The sequence below is a fragment of the Cibotium barometz genome, chromosome 1, assembly GCF_041138505.1.
Source record: "Cibotium barometz isolate CiBa-2024 chromosome 1, ASM4113850v1, whole genome shotgun sequence".
In the NCBI taxonomy this organism is placed as follows: Eukaryota; Viridiplantae; Streptophyta; class Polypodiopsida; order Cyatheales; family Cibotiaceae; genus Cibotium; species Cibotium barometz.
In genome coordinates, this window is record NC_141046.1 from 1258699 (window position 1) to 1283955 (window position 25257).

The window sequence follows — 25257 nt, forward strand, 5'->3', positions numbered from 1 at the left end:
TGAGCTCTTTTATGCAGACACCATTGAAGTCTCATTGGGACTCAGGATTGTGGATCTTGTGGTATCTGCAGAGTACGAAGGATCTAGGACTCTTTTACACAGGAGGGGATGGAGTCAGACTCCAAGGTTGGAGTGACTCAGATTGGGGAGGAGATCCAGACACGAGGAGATCTACTTTAGGATACAGTTTTACCCTTGGCTCAGGAGCAGTTTCTTGGAGCAGTAAGAGACAGCCAACTATTGCCCTATCTTCGATAGAGGCAGAGTACCGGGCTGCTTGTGGTGGCGCTTGCGAGGTTGTGTGGTTGTGGAGGCTGTTAGGCGAGATTGGGTTTCCACAAAAGGAGCCCACAGTCATCTAGTGCGATAACCAGAGTTGTATAGCTATTGCTCGGAACCCGGTCTTCCATGCCCGGACCAAGCACATAGCGATACAGTATCACTTTGTACGTGAGAAGATCTTGGCTAGTGACATCTTGCTCCTTTATTGTTCGACGGAGGACAATGCGGCGGACCTCTTCACGAAGTCTCTACCTCAGGCTACACTCAGGCGGCTCTCCAGCTCCCTTGGGTTGATTTCACAGCCAGGAGCTGAGAGGGGGTGTTAGAAGTCATCTCCTGTCTTAATCAGACACCAGGGCCTCTGTTGTGGGTGTGCTCGCCCTCTATAGGTGTTTTATCATTTTTCCTCACTCCCCGTATTTTTTTCCCATTTTTCCTTGGTGTGGGTGGATGCCACATGCTAGCAGGAGCCTCTGATGCTGGCCGACTGCACTCATGTGTTCCTGCAGACCATAGTAGCGACACGTTTCAAAAAACGCGTTTCAAAAACGCGTTTGAAACGTTTTGGAAACGTTTCAAACCTTTTCGAGAAGTTTGAAACGCATTTCAAACTTTCCATCTTGGCATGTGAAAAATCAATACCATATATGATATTTATATGCCAGAATATATGGGATCATTGATAGCATTGATAAAATGATAATATTTTGAATATATGCATGCTTGTATGATGTATCAGGATCTAGTAATAAGTATGTACTATCATCTATGCATAATGGGCCCATGGCCCATGGGATAGCAAATGCCAAATATGCCAAGGCAGTCATCCATGTTCAAACTTCAAACTCAAAGTTTCAAACTTCAATCCTAGATAAAAACAATGCAAGAAAGAAATGAGCCATGGTGTATGCTGAATATGTACAAACTACAAAGTTCAAATGCCAAACTTTAACTTCAAAGGTTGCAGGCTGCAGCCTGCAGGTTTCAATCATGATTCATGAATCAACAATCATAGATAATACTAAATAGACAAATCACATGACATAGAGTCTCAATGGTAAATGCTCATCATAAGTAAGCTCAAGAGTCAATAGTAAATAGTCAAACACAATCCGTGTCACATGTGACACACAGTACATAGTACAAAATGAAGTAGAAAATAGAATCAGGAGTCAGGACTCAGGAGTCATCCTCCTCAGACGGAGACGACGACGACTCCTCATGGTCATCTCCATCCTCTGATGTCTCTGACTCTGTGCCGGAAGAAGACTCTGCCTCAGCTCCATAAATCTCAGGTTCTATAGCCGTAGCACTCGTAGAAGCTCCATCTCTAGATGCATGCACTCGTGTGATACGAGCTGGTGCCATCAACTCCTCGTAAAGCATAGCATAGATGTCACGCTCCTCCCGAGGAATATCCGGTACATCCTTCACCAACTCTATGTCAATCTTGTCGACATTCACTTGGCGCGGCTCGATTGGATTGCCTTGTTGCTCAATTAGACGGAGGTTGCAATGACAATAAACCACCTGTTCTAATTGAGCACTGCTCAATTTGTTCCTCTTCTTTGTGTGGAAGAGAGCCCATGTGCTCCAGTTCCTCTCACAAGGCCCAGAGCTGCAATCTTGTGAGAGGACTCGCAATGCAAGGCGTTTCTGTCATAGAAAGGACATAAAACTTTGTAAGTAGTCGTGATAAAGCACTAACCTCCCATTGCATCATGATTCATGGCTATTATTGATGTAACATTTGAATACTAAACACTTACCAGTAATGGAGTACCAATCCCATATTTCTCCCACCATGAGACTGGCTGTAGCTGTGTCTCTCTTAGTAGTGCGGTGGGTCTTACAAACACACGGCTCCCATTGCGATATACCAAGAGCTCATCCTCCAATTTTCTCAAGAGATTAATATCACCTCCTGTCCACCTCTGGATGTACTGTTGCCACCCTTCTTCCAACTCCTCGTTGTTGAACTGCTCCTCATTACGCCATAGAGGATGCAGTATATGGGCAACCGAATGGATTGGTCTATGAAACCAATTCCATCTACGGTTCCAAACCTCCCTGATGTCCTGGACCCTATTCATAGACCAAGTCACAAATAACGATTCACCAACAACCAAAGCCAAATAAACCCGACAAGTACAAAACTGGAAAGACATGCATATTGTATATTACATACCTCTCTGCTGATAGAACGGTGCACCGATTCAGGGCTTCTCCAATACGGTCCATGAACTCGTAAAGGAGACCAAGAGTGCTGCCCTCCATGTCTGTGATGCGAAGGACACCGTAAAGAGGCTGAGTGGCCTTCACAAGTGCTTTGACATCATCCCACCAACTCTCTCGCATCACAGCACGCACAAATGCAACTGCCTTGGGCTGCTCTCGATCCTCCCATGCCATCCACTCTCGTGACACAACTGTGCGGAGTAGCCCTTGCTGGACTCTCACTAGCCTCTCAATCACAATGAACATGTACGCAAACCTGGTCTTTGAGGGCTTGAGCAACTCTAGATCACTATGGGCACGGTACATGTAGAGGACTTTTAGCCTCTTGGTAACAAACCTCACCATGCTCCGAGCTATAGCAAAGATCTCAGAAATCCAAGGGATTTTAGCAACATCCTCTATCATGAGGTCAAGACTATGTGCTGCACAAGGAGTCCACACTATCTCTGGGAACTCATCCTCTAACATTCTGCCCATGGACACACAATTAGAGCCATTGTCAGTAATCACCTGCACCACATGCTGAGCACCAATCTCTAACATTGTCTGGCGTATGTGTTGCCATATAAAGGCTCCTGTCACCACCGTCCCTGGAACTGAAGCATCAATGGCACGCATAAACATTACGCCCTTGCAGGAGGACACCAAAATGTTATAAACATTCCTTTTCCGCATATCTGTCCAACCATCACATAATATGGTGCATCCATATTTATGCCATGTTGCCTTCAAAGGCTCCATCTCAAGCTGTACAAGATCTTTCTCATCTCTCAAGTGCTTCTTGCGTAAGGAGTCATATTTGGGACCCTCCCACTCATACCCAATGCGGCTAATGGCTCTCATGGTCTTCTTCCATCTTGGAGTGCGCACAATGTGAAATGACAAAGCACAATGAATAAACAACCTTGTCAATTCACGGGTGGCCTCAGCAACTGCTGCTTTCTGAAAACGAGCTTTAATGCTTGCACTCTTCAAAGAAGGCCTAATGGGCAAGGAAGACCTGTGGGCACAAGGAGCAAAGGTAGAACCTACAGCCGTTTGACTCTGCATCTCTTGTTCATCACCCACTCTAGCTCTTTTGGTGACATCCTCCTCCTCTTCCTGCATGTCATCATGGCTGCTTCCAAATCCTTTCATGGCTGCTTCTTGCTCCCTCCTCCATTGTAGAAGAGAGGCTTTGATATCCTGGGGCACTTTATCACAAGCACCAATGCCTTTGCCTTTTAGACCTGAAAAATGAGCCTTTATCCTGTTTGCAGATCCACCTGAGACCTTATCACAATACTTGCACTTCCATTTTTCAGTGCCTGAACCCCCATACTTGCCCATGGGAATGACATGAGTCCACATTGAATCTCTAGCACGAGGCATTTTGGAAGCCTGGAAGGATGTTGCCCAAATTTCAAGTTTTGAAATTGGTGCAAAAATCAAGCAAAAATATGAAAACAGACAAGTACCAACCTTGCTAGCACGGTGCACAGGTCCCGAGGGGGCGGGTGGCGGAGAAATCACACGAACGAAGGCAAGCGTGGGGAAGGACAGTCAACTTTCTCCTCTGTACTATGCACGGCGTGTTTTTTTTGCTCTCTGGAAAGCGACTGATATGACCCGTCTTAAATAACATTAAAAAATAAAAAGCCAAGTTTGAAACGCGTTTCAAACTCCCAGACGTTTGAAACGTTTCAAACGGGTCTGCTAAAGTTTGAAACGCGTTTCATAGCAACTATGCTGCAGACTGGCCGACTTGATCAAAGGAGGTCGTGGTGTTTTTCTGCTGGCCGACTGGCTTTGCCCAGTCGTGGAGGGCTGGTGGCACTTCATGCGCTGGCCGACTGCATCCATGGTGTAATCTGTGGAAGCTTCGGAGAAGAATCGGTAACTTCAATACTCAGAATTCAGCACTCTTTTCGCGACGGAAATTAACGCACAAACTGAAAGGAGAAGTGCAGAAAATAGAGAGAGAGAGGGAGAGGTGGAGAGGACACAGTATTGGGTCCCAATTACCCTCTGTAGGGCCCCCACCACGGATGGTGTATTTGCTTTATTAGAATGATGAGAAATATGAAAGAAAATACAGCAATCTTGGACCTTTTGTTGGCTGGAAAATCCCTGCCCTTGACCTTCAGTTCTCCACCCCTTTGCTTAGCAATTCCCTTGTCTTGTCTAGCCCTTGATTTGCTTGAGCTCTTGGTGAATAATGAGATGAACAATTGGGATTATGGACTCTCCTATTTATACTACCCAATCATGAGCAGTTGGCCAGCATTAAAGCAGTCATCCAACATAAAATACTCCCACGACTGAATTTCCAGCATTTAATGCTAAAATAAATCACATAAAATGCTACTTTTTTTTCCTAACTGGCTGGGCATCATGTGCCTGCTTCCAGAGGGCTGGGCACAGCTTTTGCCCACAATCCAAGGGCTGGGCAGCCTGTATGGGCTGCCCCATACTTGCCCTACAGCCATTTAAAGGCTGTAATCTCCTGGAAACTGCCTTAATCTTGCCCTAGGGCTGTCCTACAGCCCCTCCATGGCTGGGGGGTTCAGCCTGGGCCTTCTTGGCCCTCATGGGGGTAGTTCCACACCATTCCCATGCCCACACTAAGATCAGGGGTAGCCCTATGGGCTGGCCCCTTGTCCTAACCACTATCTACTCAATGATCTGGCATCTGGTACCATACCAGATACACAGAACCACTGACATCATTCTAGAGGGAGACTCACAGCGCGGACTGGCACTGTTATATGTGCAGGACAGTGCACACCTGACCTTGGACTCATGTGCAGGACAATGCACACCTGACCTCGGACGATTGAGATGTATCCCTGGCTGACTCGTCCCGGATTGGGCTCACATGGGACCAGTTCACCATCCCAGGTCCTGCACCTTTTGTACAGAAATGTCTACGTGGCATCCAAGTGTGGGATGCACGTGACATCCCCTTCTGCTTAACTTGACGGAAGCTGCATAGCCTCCAAATAATCCATCAATAACGCCGGATAGTCTTCGAAAAACTCTTTGTCGAGCCATACGGCTTCATGAGTTCCTCGGTCCTGAAACTTCGTGAGGAACTGTCGTAGTCTTCGGCTTGAGCCATGCTTGAAACGGTGCAAAAGGATCTGTTCTGGACACATAGTATCCAAAGATGGAATTGGGATGGATCTGGCTAAGGGTAAGGCCATCCAGGGACCCAAAATTGGTCCTAATTATGCTTGGTGTGTGAGGTTTGTATTTTTCTTGGCTCATGCTTTTATTATAGGAGATTAGTAATTTGCACATGTGACAACCTTCAAATGGATGGCAGCTACTAGAAAAACTTTACAAGATCTTATAGAAGCTATCATCTCTAGTCTGGTATTGTTTCACCAAACCTCAATCAACAATTTAGCATGGAGTTTTATGTGTGATGTGTGTGCATTGGAGTAGTCCGAAATCAAGAGTCTCACACAGTGGCATTTGAGAGTTGAAGGCTACATGCATTCAATCTCAACTTTGGGAGCACTATGTGAGAAAGAACTTTTAGAGGTGATTCATGCTTTGAGTATTTGTAGGCACTACCTTTTGGTGTTGAATTCACGCTCAATACTCCATGCTTTTGGACACTTCATCAATGGATGTCAAGAGTGCTTTTTTGAATGAAGTTCTGCTGGAAGCGATTGGCTTCTCATAGTGTAAAGTAGAGACATCTTTCCCCACTTCTTGGGATAAGATAGATAAACTATTTTTTTACATGCTGTAGGCGGAAACGTTTTTGAGAGGTAAGAAGTGTACGTAACGTTTTTGAAATGTGTTTTGTATGAGCCGTTCACAAACGTCTAGCAACGCTGGGTGGTTAATATCTTACCAAAGCACTCCCCAAGCTAAAGTTTGAGCAGTTTAGATTTGATTTGGGCGATCTATAGGCGAATTCATTTTTCATCTTCACTTGGAGATGCCATTCTTGGAGACTATGTGTCCAAGAATGGCACCATGTTTAACCCAGAATATTGTGTTTTGTCTAGTGTCTAGCCAGCCTATAGCAGATCTAGCTGTAGGCAGCTGTGCTTGCATTTTTAAGTTTTTCATTTAAAGTTCTTAAGGGTTGTTGGTAAACATGGAGATCTACAAATGGTGGTAGGATGCAATTTGTGAATTGTCTGAGCATGGAGTGGTGATAATGGTGGAGGAATGGGCATGCCTTCAAGCACGCGTTTATTTTCGAAAAGAGGTATGTGGTCCTACTCAATGTAGCTATACAGTTGGCTTATTAGTTTGTTACCTTATTCTGATCCTACCATTTTTACCCAAATATAAACACTGTGACAAGTGAGATTGAAGGAGGATTCACTTGTTTGTACGACAGCTTTTTCGTACGTATTTGTATCAAGCTGAGGTGCGACCAAGGTTCGGGGTGAGCTTGGGCTTGCTGGTTGACAGCTTAAGCACATTCACTTCCTCCGCTGGAACAACGGCACTTGAGATCCAGTATCCTGGACCTGACATGCAGCTGCTTTTAAAGTGTTTTTTTCTTCCTTCACTTCTTAATTTTTAAAAGGTTGTACTTGCTATGAGCATGCTTTATTAAAAAAGATTATACCTGTGGATGAGGTGGATAATGTGAAGGGGTGGTAGTTGATGAGCTAGCATATGTCTACTCATGTCAAGTAGTTGCGAGGTGATGTTGCATTTTTTGTTTTCTAAGAATAGACCCTTCTATTAGTTTAAAAAAAACTGCCAAGAGGCATAGTGCAACCCTGTCCAGGACAGTAAGAAAACTGAAAAAAAAATACAGGGGGGGGGGGGGGGGGGGGGGGGGGGGGGGGGGGCTCCCTCTATGGCTGGCCACTCTGGACGGGAGGCTACATCAGAGGAGGAGGAGGAGGAGGAGGAGGAGGAGGAGGGAAAGAGAGAAAGAAAGAAAGCTGTATTAACGTCTACTAGAGGCCGAACTCGACCTATGAGACAAATCAATGTACAACTGTCAATGTCTTCTGGATGTCCAGAAAAAAAAAGGACAAAATGAACATGAAATAAACTATGAAAGTACTGAGCTAGTGGGGGGGGTGTGATGGATGGAGCACTACTGCTAGAGGCTTAGTATGCAACCTATATGCGTAGGGTATACAAGAATGCAATGCAGATCTGTCTAGCTCCAACCAATACCATAATGGGGGTGTAATATGTGATACATAGGCGATGGCGAGGAAAAAATACCTCAGAGCATGATCTTCGGGTGTGAGTGTAAGTGAGCTAGCCGCTCTTGGATATGGTGCTGATGTCGGCGCCAAAATGGTGGTGTGTATGCCAGATAACTGTAAGAAGGGTCTGGTGCTCCAGGTGTGGAAGAAACCGCTGCCTTTGCATGCGCATTGAGTTCCTTGCCAGGCACTCTAGGTGTCCTCACAAGGTGTGAATGAGATCAACCCAGATAGCTCGAATGGTCTCCGTGTGGGGAGTGGGCTCACCTCCAATAGTCTCGTTGCAGCACGCTCACCGGATGTGCGAGACAGCAAGGCTATAGATGAGCTTCTAGTGCTGGTGTTACGTACCTAATACTAATCCTCAAGATTAGGGCCTAATCTAGCAAGGTTAGGAGTGTTAGACATCATCATCCCCTTGTTGTTGGCTTCCTTTGTGGTGTCCTATTTTAGCCTTTAGGGCTGACCATGTTAGCTAGAGGGGCTGGTCACCCCTCACATCATATTCCCACTTTTTTCCTATTTTATGGAGTCATCAGGTTTTATTCCTAGTCGTGAGGAGCAGGTCGGCTGCCCCTATTTGGGCATATATATAGCCAGTCCTTCCCTCCCTCTCATTCATTGCTTTGTGCCTGTTGCATGCCTTAGTGCCTCTGCATATTGGCTAGCTGCAATTCCTCACATACGAGGTGATCTTCCCCCTCCTGCTTGGGACTTGTACTAGCATGTGTTTCTTGTTTGTTGATATTGAGGGCAGGTATCCACCTGCATTTCTCTCCATCTATCTCCCTCTCACCCTCTCTCCTGTGTTTCCACTTTCCCATCTTCCGCTGTATTGGCATATATGCTATGAGTTATGCCACATATGATGTGAGTAGTGCCACATGTGAACGTGGGTTAACCAAGGGCACTTTTCTCCCATCGGGTTTTTCCCCTTGGATATTAGGTGTGAAAGGACACCACATGTATGGTCTTTTGATATTGTGGAGTCAACCCTCTTTGCTCTACACATTTGTATCTCATCTTTCTTAGAGCTTGTTGTTGTGTGCATCTCTTGTGTCTCTGTTTTCTGTGCAGCCCTAATCCAACAGTGGTATCAGAGCGAGGTTCCCCTTCTCTTGCACGTGCTGGTCTTTGTCTGTAGTTCCATCTGTCGGGAACAACTCCGTCGTCTCTGCACATTTCTGTCGTTGCCCAATTCCGTCTACCGGCTGCACGTTTCTGTCGACCTCGTGCCGCCCATGCTCCGCCTGCCTGGTGCTTTGCCACTCCTTCCAGCCAACATTCTGAGCAGCACTAGTGGGGAGGGCTCCACCACCGCCCCCCTCATCGGTGGCGCTCGCACTAGAGAAGGTGGCCTAGGGCGATGAGACTGCCATAGTTGATTGTTTCTTGATTAGCAAAGATATGTGCAATGTATCATAATCGCTTGTCTAATCAAAATCACTAAAGGCTAGCAGTTCTAAATCACCCCCCTAGCATAGAACAATCCAATATCTTGAGTGCCTTGCATTGAATATACGTTTAACTGCTTGCCAATGCTTAGTTCCTAGGAAATGCATGAATTTTGAACGTTGTGACACACCATATTGGATGGCTGGCCCCGTGAGTTGCACAAATAGATATGGCATCCAATAGCTTGATCATAAGTGGTTTCCGGCTTACGTGGCATAGGCCACAAATTGGTGAGATTTGGGGTCGTTTCTTCCATCGCCGTATGCACTCCGTCCGGTGGTCTTTGGCGTGCTCGTCCCGTCCGGCATTTCACTCCGTCATCGAGACTTCTGTTTGTTGCCGATGACCAGCCCATTCGCGCAGTCGCCAACTGTATGTCTACGCCTTCCAGATCCTGTCTCGTTTGCAGTAGCGCCTGGTCTCTGTCAAGGTCTGACTCCAAGGTTAGTAGCGCCTGGTCGTCGTCAAGATTTGACGCTACGACTGATATATTCAGGGTTTTGTCCCAAGAGGACAAATTGGATGGCAGTAATTACTCCCTATGGAGTTTCATGGTCCGAAATCTACTTGTGGCCAAAGGATTATGGGGTGATATGTTAGGTGAAGATGTACGCCCTGTTGACATAGCACCTATATGCCTGGCCGTGGTGCTCAACAAGCAGCAGAACCCACTCCTCCCTCACAGGAGCAGAAAAGATGGGATACTCGCGATGCCCAAGCAATGGATTTGATTGTTTTGTCAGTAAAGTGATCAATTATACCGCATATTCGGTCTTGCAGAACCTCATGGTGAGCTTGGGATGTACTTGAAACCATGTATCAGGCAAAGAATGAGGCCAGGGTTGCATTTCTCAAGAAAGAGCTTGAGAACTTGGACATGAATGAAGGTGATAGTATGGCTGATCATCTTCCGAAGATCCAGGATCTTCGGGGGCAGTTGCTCAATATTGATGAAGTCATTTCCGAAAAGGAGTTGGTTTCCAAGACACTATCATCTTTGCCAGAAACCTACTTGAACTTCCACACATCGCTCACTCTATCTATGCGGGGAAACCGGAACCAATCTTGTTTGAAGAGTTGGTTGGCTTGTTACTACAGGAGGAGTAGAATCGGAAGAACAAATCTTCCAGCATGCGTGGTAGTGATGGGGCTTTTGCTGCCCAAGACAAAGGCAAGAGAAAAGCCAAACACAGTTTTCAGCCAAAGGTTGATTTGGGATAGGCTTCACAAAAGGCTAAAAATGATGTAGGCAAGCCCAAGAAAAAGGACAAATGTCACTACTGCAAGTAGCCAGGTCATTACTTGAATGAGTGCAAGAAAAGGCTTGCAAAGGAGAAGAAAAAAGAAAGCCGCATGGCTGTAGATTCTTCTTCATCACCTGTAGGGAAAGATGATGCATCAGTAAATCTCGTGCAGGATGAGTGGACTTTCATTACTTGCAGTTATGGAGATCTTGTGACGGTTCTGATCCTCGTCATAATAATGCACTGGCTCTTGAGAGGACCAGCCATCATTATCATAGCTCTGCCTTGTCCAAGAAGGAGGCTCTGGACAAGGAGAGAGCTATTAGGCGTAGGATTGCTGCTCTTCAAAGGGAACATGAAAAGCATCCACATGCATCTTGGATTACAAACCTCTTGACCATAGTTAGAGCAGAGCTGCAGTTGGCCATGGACAGGAGGGTTGAGTTCGCGTTTCATGCGAACGAGGCTTTTTGGACTTACATGGATGGCAGATGTAACAAAGAGTTTTTTTCAGTGCACAGGCCTTCCGATAGCAAGGATTCTATGAGGTATTTGGAGGATTCACAGGGTGAGGTTCAGATCGAGCCTGATAAGGTAAGGGGTATTACTTCAGATTTTTATTAGTCTTTGTTGACTGCAGAGGTGCTCTCTCCTCCGAGAGATGTGGCACGGCAGAAAGTTTGGGAGTGCATGCCCAGGCTCATTATAGATGCTATGTGTTCTTCTTTGGATGCCCCTTTCTCGAAGGATGAATTCCTTCACGCACTGCATGCTCTTTCCAGTGGTTCATGCCTAGGGGATGATGGTCTTTCTCCCGCCTTCTTTATTCTTTTTTGGGATCATATTGGAGATGCTATCATTGTTGCCCTTCAGGAAATGTGGCTGTCGGGTATGATGCCGCCATACCTCACGGAGGGGCTGATTCAACTTATCCCCATGAGTGGGGACAAGACTAACATCAAGCAATGGAGGCCCATCACTCTCCTTGGATATGCATATGAGATCTTAGTTAAAGCCTTGAGTATAAGGTTGCAGCCGATTCTCCAAAGGACTATCCATGATACACAGAATGGGTTCCTCCAAGGAAGGAGTATATTTGATAACATCTTTTCTTTCTGGGAAGTTGTCGAGTGGGCAAAGTCTAGTCAGCAGCCTCTTGCAATTCTTTTGCTTGATTTTGAAAAAGCTTATGATAGAGTGGATTGGGATGTTTTGGAGGGCACTATGGCACATATGGGGTTTTCCCAAAATTGGATCAGAGGGGTGCCCTGCCTATATAGGGAGGCTCATAGCACTGTTTTAGCTTGTGGGGGCGTGGCGAGCGTTTTTAGATTTCCCGTTCGGTGAGGCAGGGCTATCCCCTCGCTCCTTTATTGTACCTCATTGTAGTTGAGGCTATGAGCAGGTTTCTTTGGGCTGCCCCTGGTGTTGTGGGTCTCAGGCTGCCTTTATGCATAGAGGAAGAGTTTTTGGACTCTGAGTTAGCAGATGATACGGCGTTGTTCCTTGAGGCTTCACATGCTTGTTTATGTGCTTTCTGGACATCCTTGGAGGCCTTTTGTTTGGCAGCAGGAGCTACTATCAATTAGTATAAATCAGTTGGTTTTTGGATCAGTGATTCTCCTCTTGCAGATTGGGGTACATATGTTGGTTTTACTTGGATTGAGAGAGGATGCTCTGTTAGATACCTTGGTTGTCAGGTGGGCGTTGACATCTCCCCTGCACAATAGTTTGCTCCAGTGCTCTTAAGCATTAAAAGTAAACTTCTTCACTGGAGTAGGAGGAAGCTCGACTTGGCCTATAGAGCTTTGGTGGTTAACCAAGTTTTGCTAGCCACGACTTGGTTTATTGCTTCGTGCTGGATTTTTCATAAGGGCTCCATTGGCCAACTTCGTCGCCTTATTTGGAACTTTCTTTGGTCAGGGCTTGATGGAAATGCACACACCAGGGCTAGAGTTGCTTGGGAAACCATTATCAGGCCTAAGCAGGAAGGGGCATTGAATATCATTGACCCTGAGGTGCAATGTAAGGCTTTGCTCTGTAAGCTTGTTGTTAAGGGCTTTCTTCTAGGCACTGAGTCGTGGAAGGACTTTCTCATGCAGCAGATCACGAAGTGTGTCCCTGTTTGCGGAGGTGACTAGACTCTCAACTCACGCTTTATTTTTTCGGATGCAGTTCATCGCTCCCCTTCGTCCCCCCTGGTTAGGTCCCTCCTACGGGCCTGGGACTGCCTGAGGAGTTTTTTGGTACACATCCCCTCGCGTTCAGCGGAGGAAGCTTACCGGCAGCCCATTCTGTCGAATGTCCTCTTCAGGTTATGGGTATCTCCTTGCCTAGGGAGGATGATGTACTGGTCTTTTTTTCTGTATAGGATGGATGGTAGCTGGAGAAATGTGATGTGCAGGACCTTATTGAGGGCCCCCAGATTCGTCGAGTCAGAGTTGTTGGCAGGTTAGGGAAGCATGTATTTGTTGATTCCCCCCCCTCCAAGGATGATCACAGAGAGTGTTGTATGGTGGCTGCCCTATCAGACATTCGCATTGGGACCCCGATGAGTGGGAGTGGAAGGAAGCTTGTAACCCTTTGTTGATTCCCCTCCCCCTCCCAAACCCCCCCCCCCCCCCGGGATGATCACAGAGAGTGTTGTATGGTGGCTGCCCTATCAGACATTTGCATTGGGACCCCGGTGAGTGGGAGTGGAAGGATGCTTGTAATCCTTTGAAAAGCATGCCTTTTTTCAGTTACACGGTGCGGAATGCCAGACATCTTATCTTGGGACACATTCAGAGTGTCCCTACTCTTAGACCCCATTGGGAGTCTTACGGCATTTCGATTGACATTCAGAGGGTATTTTGGCAGAGATTGTGGCATTCTTATAGGAAGCCACAGATTTCCTCCTTTATCTGGGTTTCCCCTCATGGGGGTCTGGCCACCAATCAGTGGAGGTCTGTTACTGGTGCTTGCCCAGCATGCCCTAGGTGTGCAGGAGTTTCGGAGTCAGTTTACCATTTTTTATCTATCATTTGGTTGACTCTGTCTGGGCCTCAACTGAGATCCGAGGGGACTGATAGGAGCTTGGCCATTATGGTTAGGCAAGGAGTTGCTCGGCAGTGTTGTCTTCAAGATTTGCCACTTTCACACTTTGTCCCTTCGGCACAGAGGTTAGACAGTTCTTGGGAGATTATTGCTAGCATCTCAGCCTGGAATATCTGGAAGGCTAGATGCACTGAGACCATTGAGGGTACTCCCGTTCTTGTTTCTCAGTGTCTTTGCAGGATTTGGAGTGATATTATTCACACCATTATGGCTACCTGGGCCAGAATCCAGGGATCTTCGAGGGCCGCGGAGAGGAAGCACGACCAGTTTTTGAGAGAGTGGGACATTGGTATCTTTTTCACATCCTCTCACTCGGGACCCCATTGGCAGCACAGGGCTCCTGATTGGTTGAGATCTCCACCTTGCTTGGTGTGAAATCTCCATTTTGTAAAAAATTTCATACTTAATAGAAGTCTCCTTAAAAAAAAAAAAAAGCCTCGTATGGCTTGAAGTAGGCATGGTCAAACAAGATCAAGGAGTATCTTCGATATCCAATGCAAATTTTTCACTTTATGTAAAAAAGACAAACAGAGGGATTATGCTATTAGTCATTTATGTGGATGACTTGATTGTTGCTAGTGATAGTGATACTGACATACATGATGCATGATGTCAAGAGGCCTTGAAGCATAAATTTGAGATGAAGGATTTGGGTGAGTTGTAGTATTTCTTGGGTATAGAGGTGGTGAGATCACCTCATGGCATTTTGTTGGCAGTATGGCTTGGACATGTTGTCTAAGTATGGTATGATAGGCTATAAGCCTATTTCAGTGCCATTGGGATAGAACACAAAGCTTTCCGCACAACATGTGAACTTTTGAAGGACCCCACTATGTATAGGCGTACAATAGGTAGCTTGATCTACATGACCATTACTAGGCCAAACTTGAGCTATGTTGTTAGACTTGTGGGTCAGTTTATGCAGGCTCCCAAGAAGTCACACTTGGATGTGGCTAGAGAGATTCTCACGTACATAAAGATCAGAGTTGACCAGAGTTAATTATGGACTTTTCTGAGATTGGCAAAGAGATACAACTACATGGATACAGAGATGTTGATTGGGCTAGTAGTGTCACAAACAGGAGATCTATCAACGGCTTCATGTTTTCTTTTGGGAGTGTTGTTGTGAGTTGGACCAGCAAGAAACAAGTCGATAGTTGCCTTATATCAAGTACAAAGGCAGAGTACAGGAACGCTGCTACGGCAGCTTGTGAGATAGCTTAGTTTCAAAAGCCACTTGGTGACACAGGTGAGCCCACGGATAGGGTCGTTATCTTTTATTGTGATAACATGAGTAGCAAACAGCTCACTAGTAATCCAATATGCCATGCTAGGACAAAGCACATTGAGGTGCATTATCACTTTGTGAGGGAGAAGATTCTAGCAAGTGATGTAGATTTGGTATATGGCAGCACAGAGGAACAGGTGATTGAATCATTGAGATCTTCACGAAGGCATTCGGCACACAGAGAAGCTCAACAGGTTTAGGAGCTTGCTTGGAGTACAATGTGTGAAATTGAGCTCGAGAGAGAGTGTTGAGATATCGAGCTCAACTAGAGTTGCGGACATTGATGACCCGCCTGGGTGATAGCTTCTGCACTTACGCGACTGGCATGGTTAGCGAGATTATGGTTGATACATTGCCAATGGACGACAAGCTATGTGATAGTCATATTTGGATTACTAAAGTATGGCATAGATATAGCAACATCTCATATAGTCAGGCTTACACTATGGACCGACCATTGTATGTTATAATAGGAGAGTACTTTCCCTTGTAGTATGTACTCTTATCTCTTTAGTTTGTGGTTGTAGAGAAGAGAAGAAGATATAAGAAAATTCAGCCATCCATGTTTCTCGTGTCTTACTCTCTCGTGTACTACTCAAGCTCTCACTCTCCCCCATATTCTCTTTAAAATGTTGGACTCACACACGGGGGAGTCAAGTATTGGGGTTAGGGTTTGCTGCAAAGCAGTATACAAAACTTGCAAAGATGCACAGAGATAGAGACACCAAGAGTACGAGGAAAATGTGTGGATGGTGAATGCGTAAGTCAACACTGACACACTGTAACATCCAATATAATATCCAAGTACAAAGGGTATGATAAAGTGTCCTTTCACAGTGGATATCCAAGGGGAAAAACCACATGGGAAAAAGTACCCTTGGTTAAGCTCCTGTTTATACGTAGCACTACCATAAGTATGCATTTGCCTTCATTGATGACTAGCCTGGAACTAATACAACGGAGGTTGTGTGCTTGTAGAAGCTAGGGAGTAAACTCATAGTAATGACTAATGATCTGTATGGAGAAGGGTCTGTCTGGCTGTGTACCTATATAGGCATGAATATGTGGGGCGGCCATGACATGACCGTGTAGGTCTACAGTCATAGTCGGTGCCACAGTCTGTGGGGTAGACTTAGCCCTTAAAGTTGAACAAGAAACTACTACGCATTTTTCCCACAACCATCCAAGCTCATCTTGGGTCTCGTTCGAGCCTTGCAATGTCAAGACAGGGTGTCCAAGAGTAGACTCTACCTGGGATTGTGTGTAAGAGAGAGAGAGGGAGAAAGAAAGAAAGATTTTATTAACGTCTTCAAAAGGCCAAAAAACGACCTATGAGACAAAACCTGCATCATCATGGAGATAAATCACATACAGGGCTCTGGGTAACTACTGTGGAGTGGGTGGGAGGGAGGGGGGGAGGGAGGGAGAAAAGAAAGAAAGAAAGATATATGAAGCGTCTACTAAAGACCCAATGGGCCTATGAGACCAAAGTGATACAATAATGTCCATGGCATATCTCATCATGGAAAATAAAACAGTAAGAAAACATAAACATAGCTATCTCACTGGGGTGATACAAAACTGTCCATGGAAACTCATCATGGTATACTAAGAATATAGAAACATGAGAGCAGCATCAGCTTTGAGTAGATGGTATACCACTCTCCAAAATATCAAGCATAGGGCTAATGAGTATCTCCGAGAGGTCTCCCTCAGCTATGTCATGTGGAAAGGTAGCTTGATGGCGGTGGAGCATGTCCTAGATCTGGAGTTGATGAGGTGATTGTGGCCGACGGGGGGGCCGAGGGCGTCGGGCACAAAGAGTGCGGAGGCTCAGTCCAAGGTAACTCCTCTTGGACGAACATCCTCACACCAGCTAGAGATTGAGACTGGCAGATTCAGAGGAGTACCAGAGCTGAGGCGAGGATTTGTCAGTTGTGCCAGATGGAGCCAGAGACAGAGTTACATTACATATGTCACTGTCTAGTATATTATGAGATACGAGGCCGCTTTCACTGTCTGTTCAGAGAGGGTTTCGGACCACTTTCTAGAGTCATGAGATACCAGGATCAGAGATGCAGCCTACTTCTCCTAGGATTGATTATCTACAGGATCCGATCTTGGTTGGTTTTGAGGTTTTTTAGACCTTCTCTAGTTGGAAACACGACATTCAACTTCGGGGAGTGTTCTTACACTTGGGTCTTACACTTGGGAGTGGAACCATTATTTGGAGTAGCACATCGTAGCCTACATGGTTGTTTTCTTCCAAAGGAGCGGTGTACCTGGCAGCTTGGTCTGTTGCTTTTGTAGTTGAGTTGTTGAGGAGATTGCTTGTGGAGCTTTCATGGTACTTGTTGCTACAGTCTTTCATCTTTGATCAAGGACTGCGTGTCTGGCTTCTTGGAGTTCACTCAACATCCAGTACTGTGAGGGGGTGTTAGATATACATCATCATCCTGTTGTTGCTGGCTTCCTTTGTGGTGTCCTATTTTAGCCTTTAAGGCTGACCATTTTAGCTGGAGGGGTTGGTCACCCCTCACATCTTGTTCCGACTTTGTCCCCTATTTTATGGAGTCTTGGTTTTTTCCTAGTCATGAGGATGCTGGTCGCCTGTCCCTGTTGGGGCATATATATAGCCGGGTCATTCCCCTACTCACACTTGACTTGAGTATTCGCCTCTTGCATGTCTTGTGTCTGCGTTTTGGCTCGCTGTAGTCCCTCACATACAAGGTGATCTTCCCCCTCTTGGTCGGGACTTGTATCAGTATGTGTTTCTTGTTTGTTGATATTGAGGGAAGATATCCACTTGCGTTTCTCTCCATCTCTATCTCTCTCACTCTCTCTCCTGTGTTTCCACTTTCCCATCTTCCGTGTGCATTCCTTTAGCTGTGGCACTGGTTCTGGTTTCGGCTTTGGCACGGGGTAATGGCACCTCCTCGGAAACACCTCTTTGTGTGATCATGTCTCTTGAGAACTCGTCTTATTCTAGTGTCAACACTCTTAGTCTTGGGTTGCTTCACAACCCGAAGTGATTCCTCCTTGGCCTTTGTTGATGCTGCCATGAACTGTGCCCATGTTTCCTTTGTTGATGCTCCCATGAACTGTGCCCATGTTTCCTTGAGGTGTGCCCAACTTTGCTCGTACAAAAGTTGGGCTTAACGCGCATCTTCTTGAAGCTTTTCTTGATGTGCTTCTTTCTCGTATTGTTGACGTTCCTCTTCTATGAGTCATTGCATATATTGGGCCATGATTTGTTTGTATTGGCTTGGCGTTCTTGTTTCCTTTTGTATCGTTCTTCATGTTTTCGTCTCCAACGACTGTGCATAGTCTCATACTCACGTCGTAACTCTTCTTTTTCCAAGCATCATTACTCTCCATCAAGGTGAGGTTTTGGTGGAGGGAGTAGTAAAAAAAGTATTTTCTTACCTAGGTTAGACCTAAGCTAAGGCTTGTACCTTACATGCAATCCATGCTACATGCAAAAATGGGTGAAACCCTAAAAATGGAAACCCTAATTTGGTTTTTCCACTTTCCACGTTGAATCTAGGACTGAAAACACTGTTGCTAGGGTTCATGCGAAATATGAAAACTCTAATTTTGGCTTGTAAATCCTAAAGTAAAAATTCTATTTTCAGAAGCCTTGATTTAGCATGCACAAAACGTAAGCTAAGGGTTTTTCTATTATGACCTAAGCTCCTATACCAATGTAACTTGCATTGCGGAAGCGTGTTTATGATTAACGCTAAGCAAAGAAGATTAATGCTAATTCGATGTTTAGCAAAGACACAAAAGAGAAGGAGAGATAGACCTAATCTACTGTATATTGCCAAAACATGTTATATATACAATGATATTGCTAATTCACAGCTTCATGATGCATACCAGAAAGTCATATTTTGTGTCCAAACTATGCCTAAAAGGTGTCCCAATCATTGGGCTATGTCTTGGGCACTTCCGAGACCTTGTAGGGCTGTAAAATCTGCTCTAAATCTGTCCCTAAATTTGTCCATATATTTGTTAATGAGAATATACATGTCTATGAGTATTAGGATTAATGGATGCACATGACACTACCATTAGATCCAACTTTGTTCTCACTTCATCGGATGCACCCAAACACTTTCAAGTGAGATATATCTGGTTTTATGCTTGTAAACTTCTGTTTAGGCATCATACCATGAACAACTGCAGTGGGAGTCGTATTCATAATGCAAACATTAGTTTTTGTTGCCTTTGTCCAAAATTAATTTGGCATTTTTGTTTTAGACATCAAGGTATGTGCCACTTATGTAATGTGGCTATCTTTCCTTTCTACGATACCATTATGTTGCGGAGCGTACTTGCATTTTTTGCAACCCCTTATGTTGTGGAGTGTACTTGCATGTGAATTATCTCTTGATTCTATGCTTTCTCAAGAAATTACTAAACTCATTGGAGAAATACTCTCTTACCATCTGATCTTAGGTATTTTATTTGCATGCCTTTTTTTTTCTTGACCAAGACTTTAAATCTCTAAAAGTGAGTAAACACCTCACTTTTCTCCTTCATGAAATAAACCCACACTTTTCTAGAGTGATCATGAATGAATGTAACATAATACCTGCAACTTGCAATTGTTGCAATCTTGGTCGGTCTCCATACATCCAAATGTTCAACATCCAATAGTCTGCACTGACATGCTTTTAATGTGGGAAAGCAGGTTTGGCTTGCTTACCAAGCTGGCATGCTTCACATACTTTATACATACCATTAACCTTAAACTTCGGCAAGCCTGCAACAATATTTTGGGCTTACATAGACTTCATTCTCGTAATTTATTCACATGACTAATATGCTTGTACCATATGTCAATATTTGCAGTGACACTTGTCCCATGCGCAAACATGGCTGCTTTCACCTCAGGCATGTTAACATCCAAAGTTACTCTTTGCAACTAAGTGGCAATGATTTTTGAAGTCTTCCACAAAACACCCTTGAGGATTGAGTCTCACTTGTAGACCTGGTTCAATCATTTGTTCAATAGAAACTAGGTTCTTCGTAATGTTTGGAACATGAAGTACATTTGTCAAGTACTTCATTTTGTCATCTTGCATAGACAATTGCACTTTACCAACATGCGCGATGGGATGCGCAGTATCATCGCCTGTTTCCACATATTCTGATTTTTTCATTTCTTGTAATTCTCTAAACCACTCACCATGACTGGTCATGTGGTTAGAGGCGTCATAATTCACATACCAAATACCTCTTGATCTTGATACATCTCTTGTCGTGGAGTTGAGCATGTGGTGCATCACAAAGAGATGCTCACTTCTGTCATCACTCTGTTTACTTGATGATGTATAGTTGTCTTGTTGCAACTTTTCACTTTTGATATCATTCTGCTTTTTAAAGCAGTCCTTTGCCATGTGCATTGGTTTGCTATGGTAATAGCATTCTATGCTATTTGAATTTTGATTTCTTTGCTAACCACCTTAGTCTCTTTGGTTTTCCCTAGCCTCTAGAGTAGTCTCTTTCACCGTTCTGTACATTTGATTCTTGTTGTTATTGCTGCCTATGATTTCTGTTTCCAAACTGGGTCTCCACCTCGGCCACTACATGATGGTCTGCCTTTGTCTCTATTTGTATCTGAGTAGAAGGCTTGCTCATTTGAATTTCTAGAGGATGAACGTCTCCTCTCCCAATATTTATCTCACGGATGAGAAGAGTAATTAGTTTATGAAAATTAAGAAAGTTATCTCGAACTCCAATGGAGGTCTGAAACTGGCCATATTCCTTGCCAAGACCATTCAAGGACATCGAAACCATGTCATCGTCATCGACTGGTGATCTAATAGATGCAAGGGCATCTGTAAGCCCTTTAACCTTCATTGAGTAATCATTTATACCTTAGCTTCCCTCTGGTCACATTATGCAGCTCGTACTTTAGCTGCATCTTCCGAGCTTGGGTGTTTGTGTTGTACATCTTCACCAAGGTGTCTCAAGCCTCCTTAGGCATTTGTGCATCCTGTATATGCCCAATCATAGAGTCTGTTACACTGATAGACAACCAGTACAACACCTTTTTGGCTCTTTCATGCCATGCTTTATATGCCGCACTTGCGGAGGGATGGGATTTTTTTCACCAATGTGTGGCTCCTTTTCATGATGAACTCCCAATATCCTTTTTTCATAAGGAAATTGGTCATCCTAAATTTCCATGTATGGAAGTTATTCTTGTCTAGCTTCTCGTTCACAATATGTGACAAGCTATCAGATATCTTTACTTGCACGTTGCAACAACTTACCAAACAGTGCTTGCAAAAAATCTTGTGCACTTGCAACAAATCTGTGATCATATAGCGGTACTGTAAACCTATTATACAGCAACTATATGTGACCAGTCACATAATCATACATCCAACAACACTTGCAACAGCGGGGTCTACTCCAAAAATAGCCCTCCACTGATTAGTGGGAAGGCCGCTGTGTAAGAATAACCAAATGAAGTGAGACATCTGGCTCCTCTTGTATGAGTGCCAAAGTCTCTGTCAAAATCTCTTTTGAATCAATGGGGTGATGTTATAGCTTTCCCGGTGCGGCCTTAGAGTAGGAGTACTGTACATTTCTCCCAGCCAGGCCGTTGCATATATCTAGACGCACCCAAAGGTTGTTCAACCTCATCTCTAATGAGGTCATTCCACATAATGGGTTGTCTATCAGCCTCATCCACTGATGTAGGAAGCCTCTATCTCAAAAAAGGTCTCATGCTACTCCAAGCTCTGATAATGGCAGCCATAAGTGGAGAAGAAGGTGACCTACCTATACTCTGCCTTGGTAAAAATGAAACGTGAACTGAGCATCCAATCTCCACCACCACGAGGTGTACAATTGGAAATGTGAAGCATAAAAGAATCCTTCCAAGGCTCAGTGCCTTCAAGGAATGCTCTGACCGCTTGCTTGCAAAGCAATGCCCTGCATTGTGTATCCGGATCTACAATATTCAGCGCCCCTTCATGTCTGGGGTGTATAACAGTCTCCCAAGCCACTCTGGCCCGGGTGTCTAATGAACCATCCAAACCTAACCAAAGAAAGTTACGGACTAATCTCCACAGCTGGCCAGATCCAATCTCCTAAAACTCCAATGAAGAAGTTTCTTCCTAATGCTCATTAGTACTACAACCTTTGTCAATCCAATTAAACCCAAGCTCTACATCCCAATTGACTCTTTGGGAGTCAAAAGCCAACCAACTCATGCTCCACACCTCAAACAAACTGTTGGCCTACCCTCGATGGCCAGCCAAGTGCCAACCACCGGCTCCGATGTGCCAACTACCACAGAAAGAGAGTGATCTTTTGTGGCCGAAAACCGTCCCACAGCCTCTTTCAGAAATTTGAGAGAAACTGTGCAGAGAGACACTGAGACTGCCAATGTCCCGCTGTTGCAGGAGTGCCCTGGATCGCAGGCATGTGAATCTTCTAGCCTAGCAGTCACTGTAAGCAAAGAAAGGGGTGCGGGGAGGCTCCTCTCTATCAAAAGGGATCATGCCATGTCCACTCCCTTGGATCCCACTCCCATAGCTATAGAAAAGAACCTTCCCATCAGAGAAGATGGAAGAATGTGGTGTGCCTTCTTATGTAGGACATACGTGGGATCCAGGAGACAGCATTAACGAAACATAGGTTTCTCTATTGCTGTAGTGTTTGGGTCCACATGGGTGTCTTTTTGGAGACTGTTTGAAGACCCCTGGATTGCTGCAGTGGCTTCCTGTGTGCCGATAAGACCATGGGACTGTGTTACCATCGACTTCATCATGAATTTACCACAGAAACTGTTACTGAAAACCATAGTCACATGGGACGCGAAATGGAGACGGGAAACGGGGATGGAAAAGATTGAGAATGGCCATTCCATGTGACTATAGAGCGACATGGGACAGGAAGATGCTGCCATCCCCAACATTCCCGAGTCTAAAAATGCCCATTCCCTGTGACTATGCTGAAAATTCCACCATAGGTGAAAAGACATTACAGCTTGAGCAGACTGTTTTCCGTAGAGGTTGGCATAGGTGGGGATGCTAGCTTTGCAGGATCTTTTTGGTCAATTTTAAGAATTTCATCCCACTACGAATGATGAGTGGGTGGAACCAGCATACTGTTGTGATTGCTAAGTTTATCCAGGCATATGAAGAAGTGTTTTAGCTGAGGTGAGCCATTCCGAAGGTGTGGATGCTACGGGACATGACTCAGAATAGAACCTAAGATCTCTATGTTTTCATGTAGACATAGAACAGCTTGTAATCAATGATTGCAGACAGGATAGCCTTATAACAACTATTAATCATACAATTTTAACTTCTATGTTGTGCTCGTGTCTTTTTACCAGTGCTAAATTCCCCCCTCTGGCAGGTTGATCGATGCAAATGAGACATGTATATATGCGGAGATACGAACAAGGATCCCAGACAGAGTACCAAGGGATTTCAGCATAGAGGACGAAAATGCTGGCATTCCTCAAAGTTTTGCAGTAAAGGTGCTCTCTGTTCAATGCACGGGATGCAATATCAAACTGCTTGATCACCCTTTTATTGAAAGTTTTACAGTAAAGGTGGCAATCACTATCAACGTGTTTGTCCGTCACATGATTTTATTGTGATAGGGATGGATGTTCCACCTTTTTGACTTCCAAGTTTTTGTGCAGTCGGCTGCGCTGAAAGAAGCTATTGATGACTTAGAATGGCCAGGATCAAGCATTCAAATCACCATATGTCCGGATCCACCTAGTGTAATATTTAGGGGCGAGGGGCATGGGGACCTGCAGGTTAGTGAGCATCTGATGCGCATGTATGTACATATGTATCTAATATGTGAGTATGTAATTGTATGTCTGTGTCTGTGGGTGGGTTTTGAAAATGACATTTAGTGTATGAGGAGCTTTTCTGCTGTCATGTAACAGATAGACTTTCTGTACAATGCACAAGCAGACTTGTTTATTGCCTTTCAGTGCAACCACCGTGTCTCGCAGAGGTGAGTTTGGATCCATGGTTTTATTATACATGTAAACCTTAGGACATGTTTCTTGGCACTAGCCAAAAGAGGTTTGAAGGAAAAAATCGAGCCTGCCTTTCTGGGATTTGTCTCTAGATACAAGTACAAGTTCTTGAAGGCAACAACTGCAAACATTCCCGGGAACATTTTGAAGGATAACCGGGGAAGCAAGCTGACTATAGCAAGCTCAGGGTTGTTGAAGGTTCAGCATCTGATTCCTGTCCGACTTACACCTGCACAGCAACAGCAGATGGACCCTGGTACCAACCAGCAGCAAAGCCGTGTGTCTTATATCGAATTCTATGTGATGCCGGAAGAAGAGGGGGATACAGATGTCTCTTAATTATGCTGGAGCACTTCTCAACGTTGGAATGTCTTCTTTCTGTTTGAACAGACTCCGTAACAAGCACACAAGACTTTAATGTTCAAATATTACACGTCAGATTCGTATCAGTCTCCAAATCAGAATGCTGCTACTTCTACAATGCTAATTTTGTGAAGCAACATGGGCTCTTTTGTTATAACATGGTCTTGCTATGTAGGTTGTAATGGTCCATCAGCTGAGTTAATGTGGCATTATTGTACATCATTGCATTAGCAGAGCCTAATAAGGTCTACGCAAAAATAGAGTCCCCGGTTGGCTTTTTTTAGGGAAATTAAATTATAGAAGGATGGTTTTGCATTAAAGGAAGTAAAACTTTAGAAATATCTAATGTTTTATAACCTTTGAACCAAATTTAGTACTACATGATATCCCATATTTTTATCCTACGTGTTGTTTTTTCATGCAAATGTGGCCCCTCCCCCCTCCCCCTTGCGAGACCAAGGTTATGATCTTCAACACCTCATGCCCCGTGGCTTCCAAACTGAGCTTCACATATGCAGGGGATCAAGTAGACATTGTCTCATCTTATGTATACTTGAGTCACCTTTTCTGGACCCTACTTCACACTGTGCCCAACAGCTCAGGCTTGACTGACGCGAAGGCATGCGGCTTTGGCTCGATTGGAGTGACAATGTTTCCAAGGTCACTTTTAGGAACCTAGCACTAAGGGATGGCTTTTTGACACACTTGTGACACCTGTTGTGATGTATGGGGCCTCCTTTTGGGGACCAGACCTTGGGGAGGTTTACTGGAGGAGGATAGAGAGATTGCAGGTCATGATGTTTTCACGGATGATTCGGAGTAAGCCTTCAGTGCCCCACTTCATTATTCTTGCAGAGTTTGGAGCAGTCCCCTTGGTAGTTGAGGCCCTCTTCCAGATATTGACCTTCATATAGTGCATCCATACCTTGGACAGAGGCAGGCTCCCTCGACTGGCACTAGAGTCATCTAGGTTACTAGCCGAGATTGGACATGATAGGGTTTGGTTGCCAAGGTTACCAAGTGGTTCCTCTCACATGGGCTTCATATGGATTGCGTGCCCCCGTTCCACTACAGTTTGAA

At 44.8% G+C, this 25257-nt stretch overlaps 2 protein-coding genes across 3 annotated transcripts in view; one reads left to right on the top strand and one right to left on the bottom strand.

The window, feature by feature from the left end:
• Window positions 1-24578, top strand: part of LOC147641502 (PCNA domain-containing protein) — a 34676-nt gene extending 10098 nt beyond the window's left edge. Inside the window, exons 2-7 of one of the 2 annotated variants that reach the window (XM_086812391.1) lie at window positions 6641-6730; window positions 6866-7020; window positions 23172-23370; window positions 23464-23583; window positions 23719-23789; window positions 23907-24578. In XM_086812391.1, coding sequence (XP_086668517.1) covers window positions 6641-6730; window positions 6866-7020; window positions 23172-23370; window positions 23464-23583; window positions 23719-23789; window positions 23907-24153 — 882 coding nt within the window. In that variant the 3' untranslated portion in view covers window positions 24154-24578. The remainder of the gene's footprint in view (window positions 1-6640; window positions 6731-6865; window positions 7021-23171; window positions 23371-23463; window positions 23584-23718; window positions 23790-23906) is intronic. The other variant, XM_086812466.1, reaches the window with a different exon arrangement.
• On the bottom strand, window positions 1033-4246 carry LOC147641503 (uncharacterized). The gene is made up of 3 exons (XM_086784024.1): window positions 2471-4246; window positions 2052-2367; window positions 1033-1938 (listed from the first exon to the last, which is right to left on the bottom strand). Exons 1-3 carry the CDS (start codon window positions 3889-3891, stop codon window positions 1462-1464), a joined length of 2214 nt encoding a protein of 737 aa, XP_086640150.1. The 5' UTR covers window positions 3892-4246; the 3' UTR covers window positions 1033-1461.
• Window positions 24579-25257: the final 679 nt, after the last annotated feature.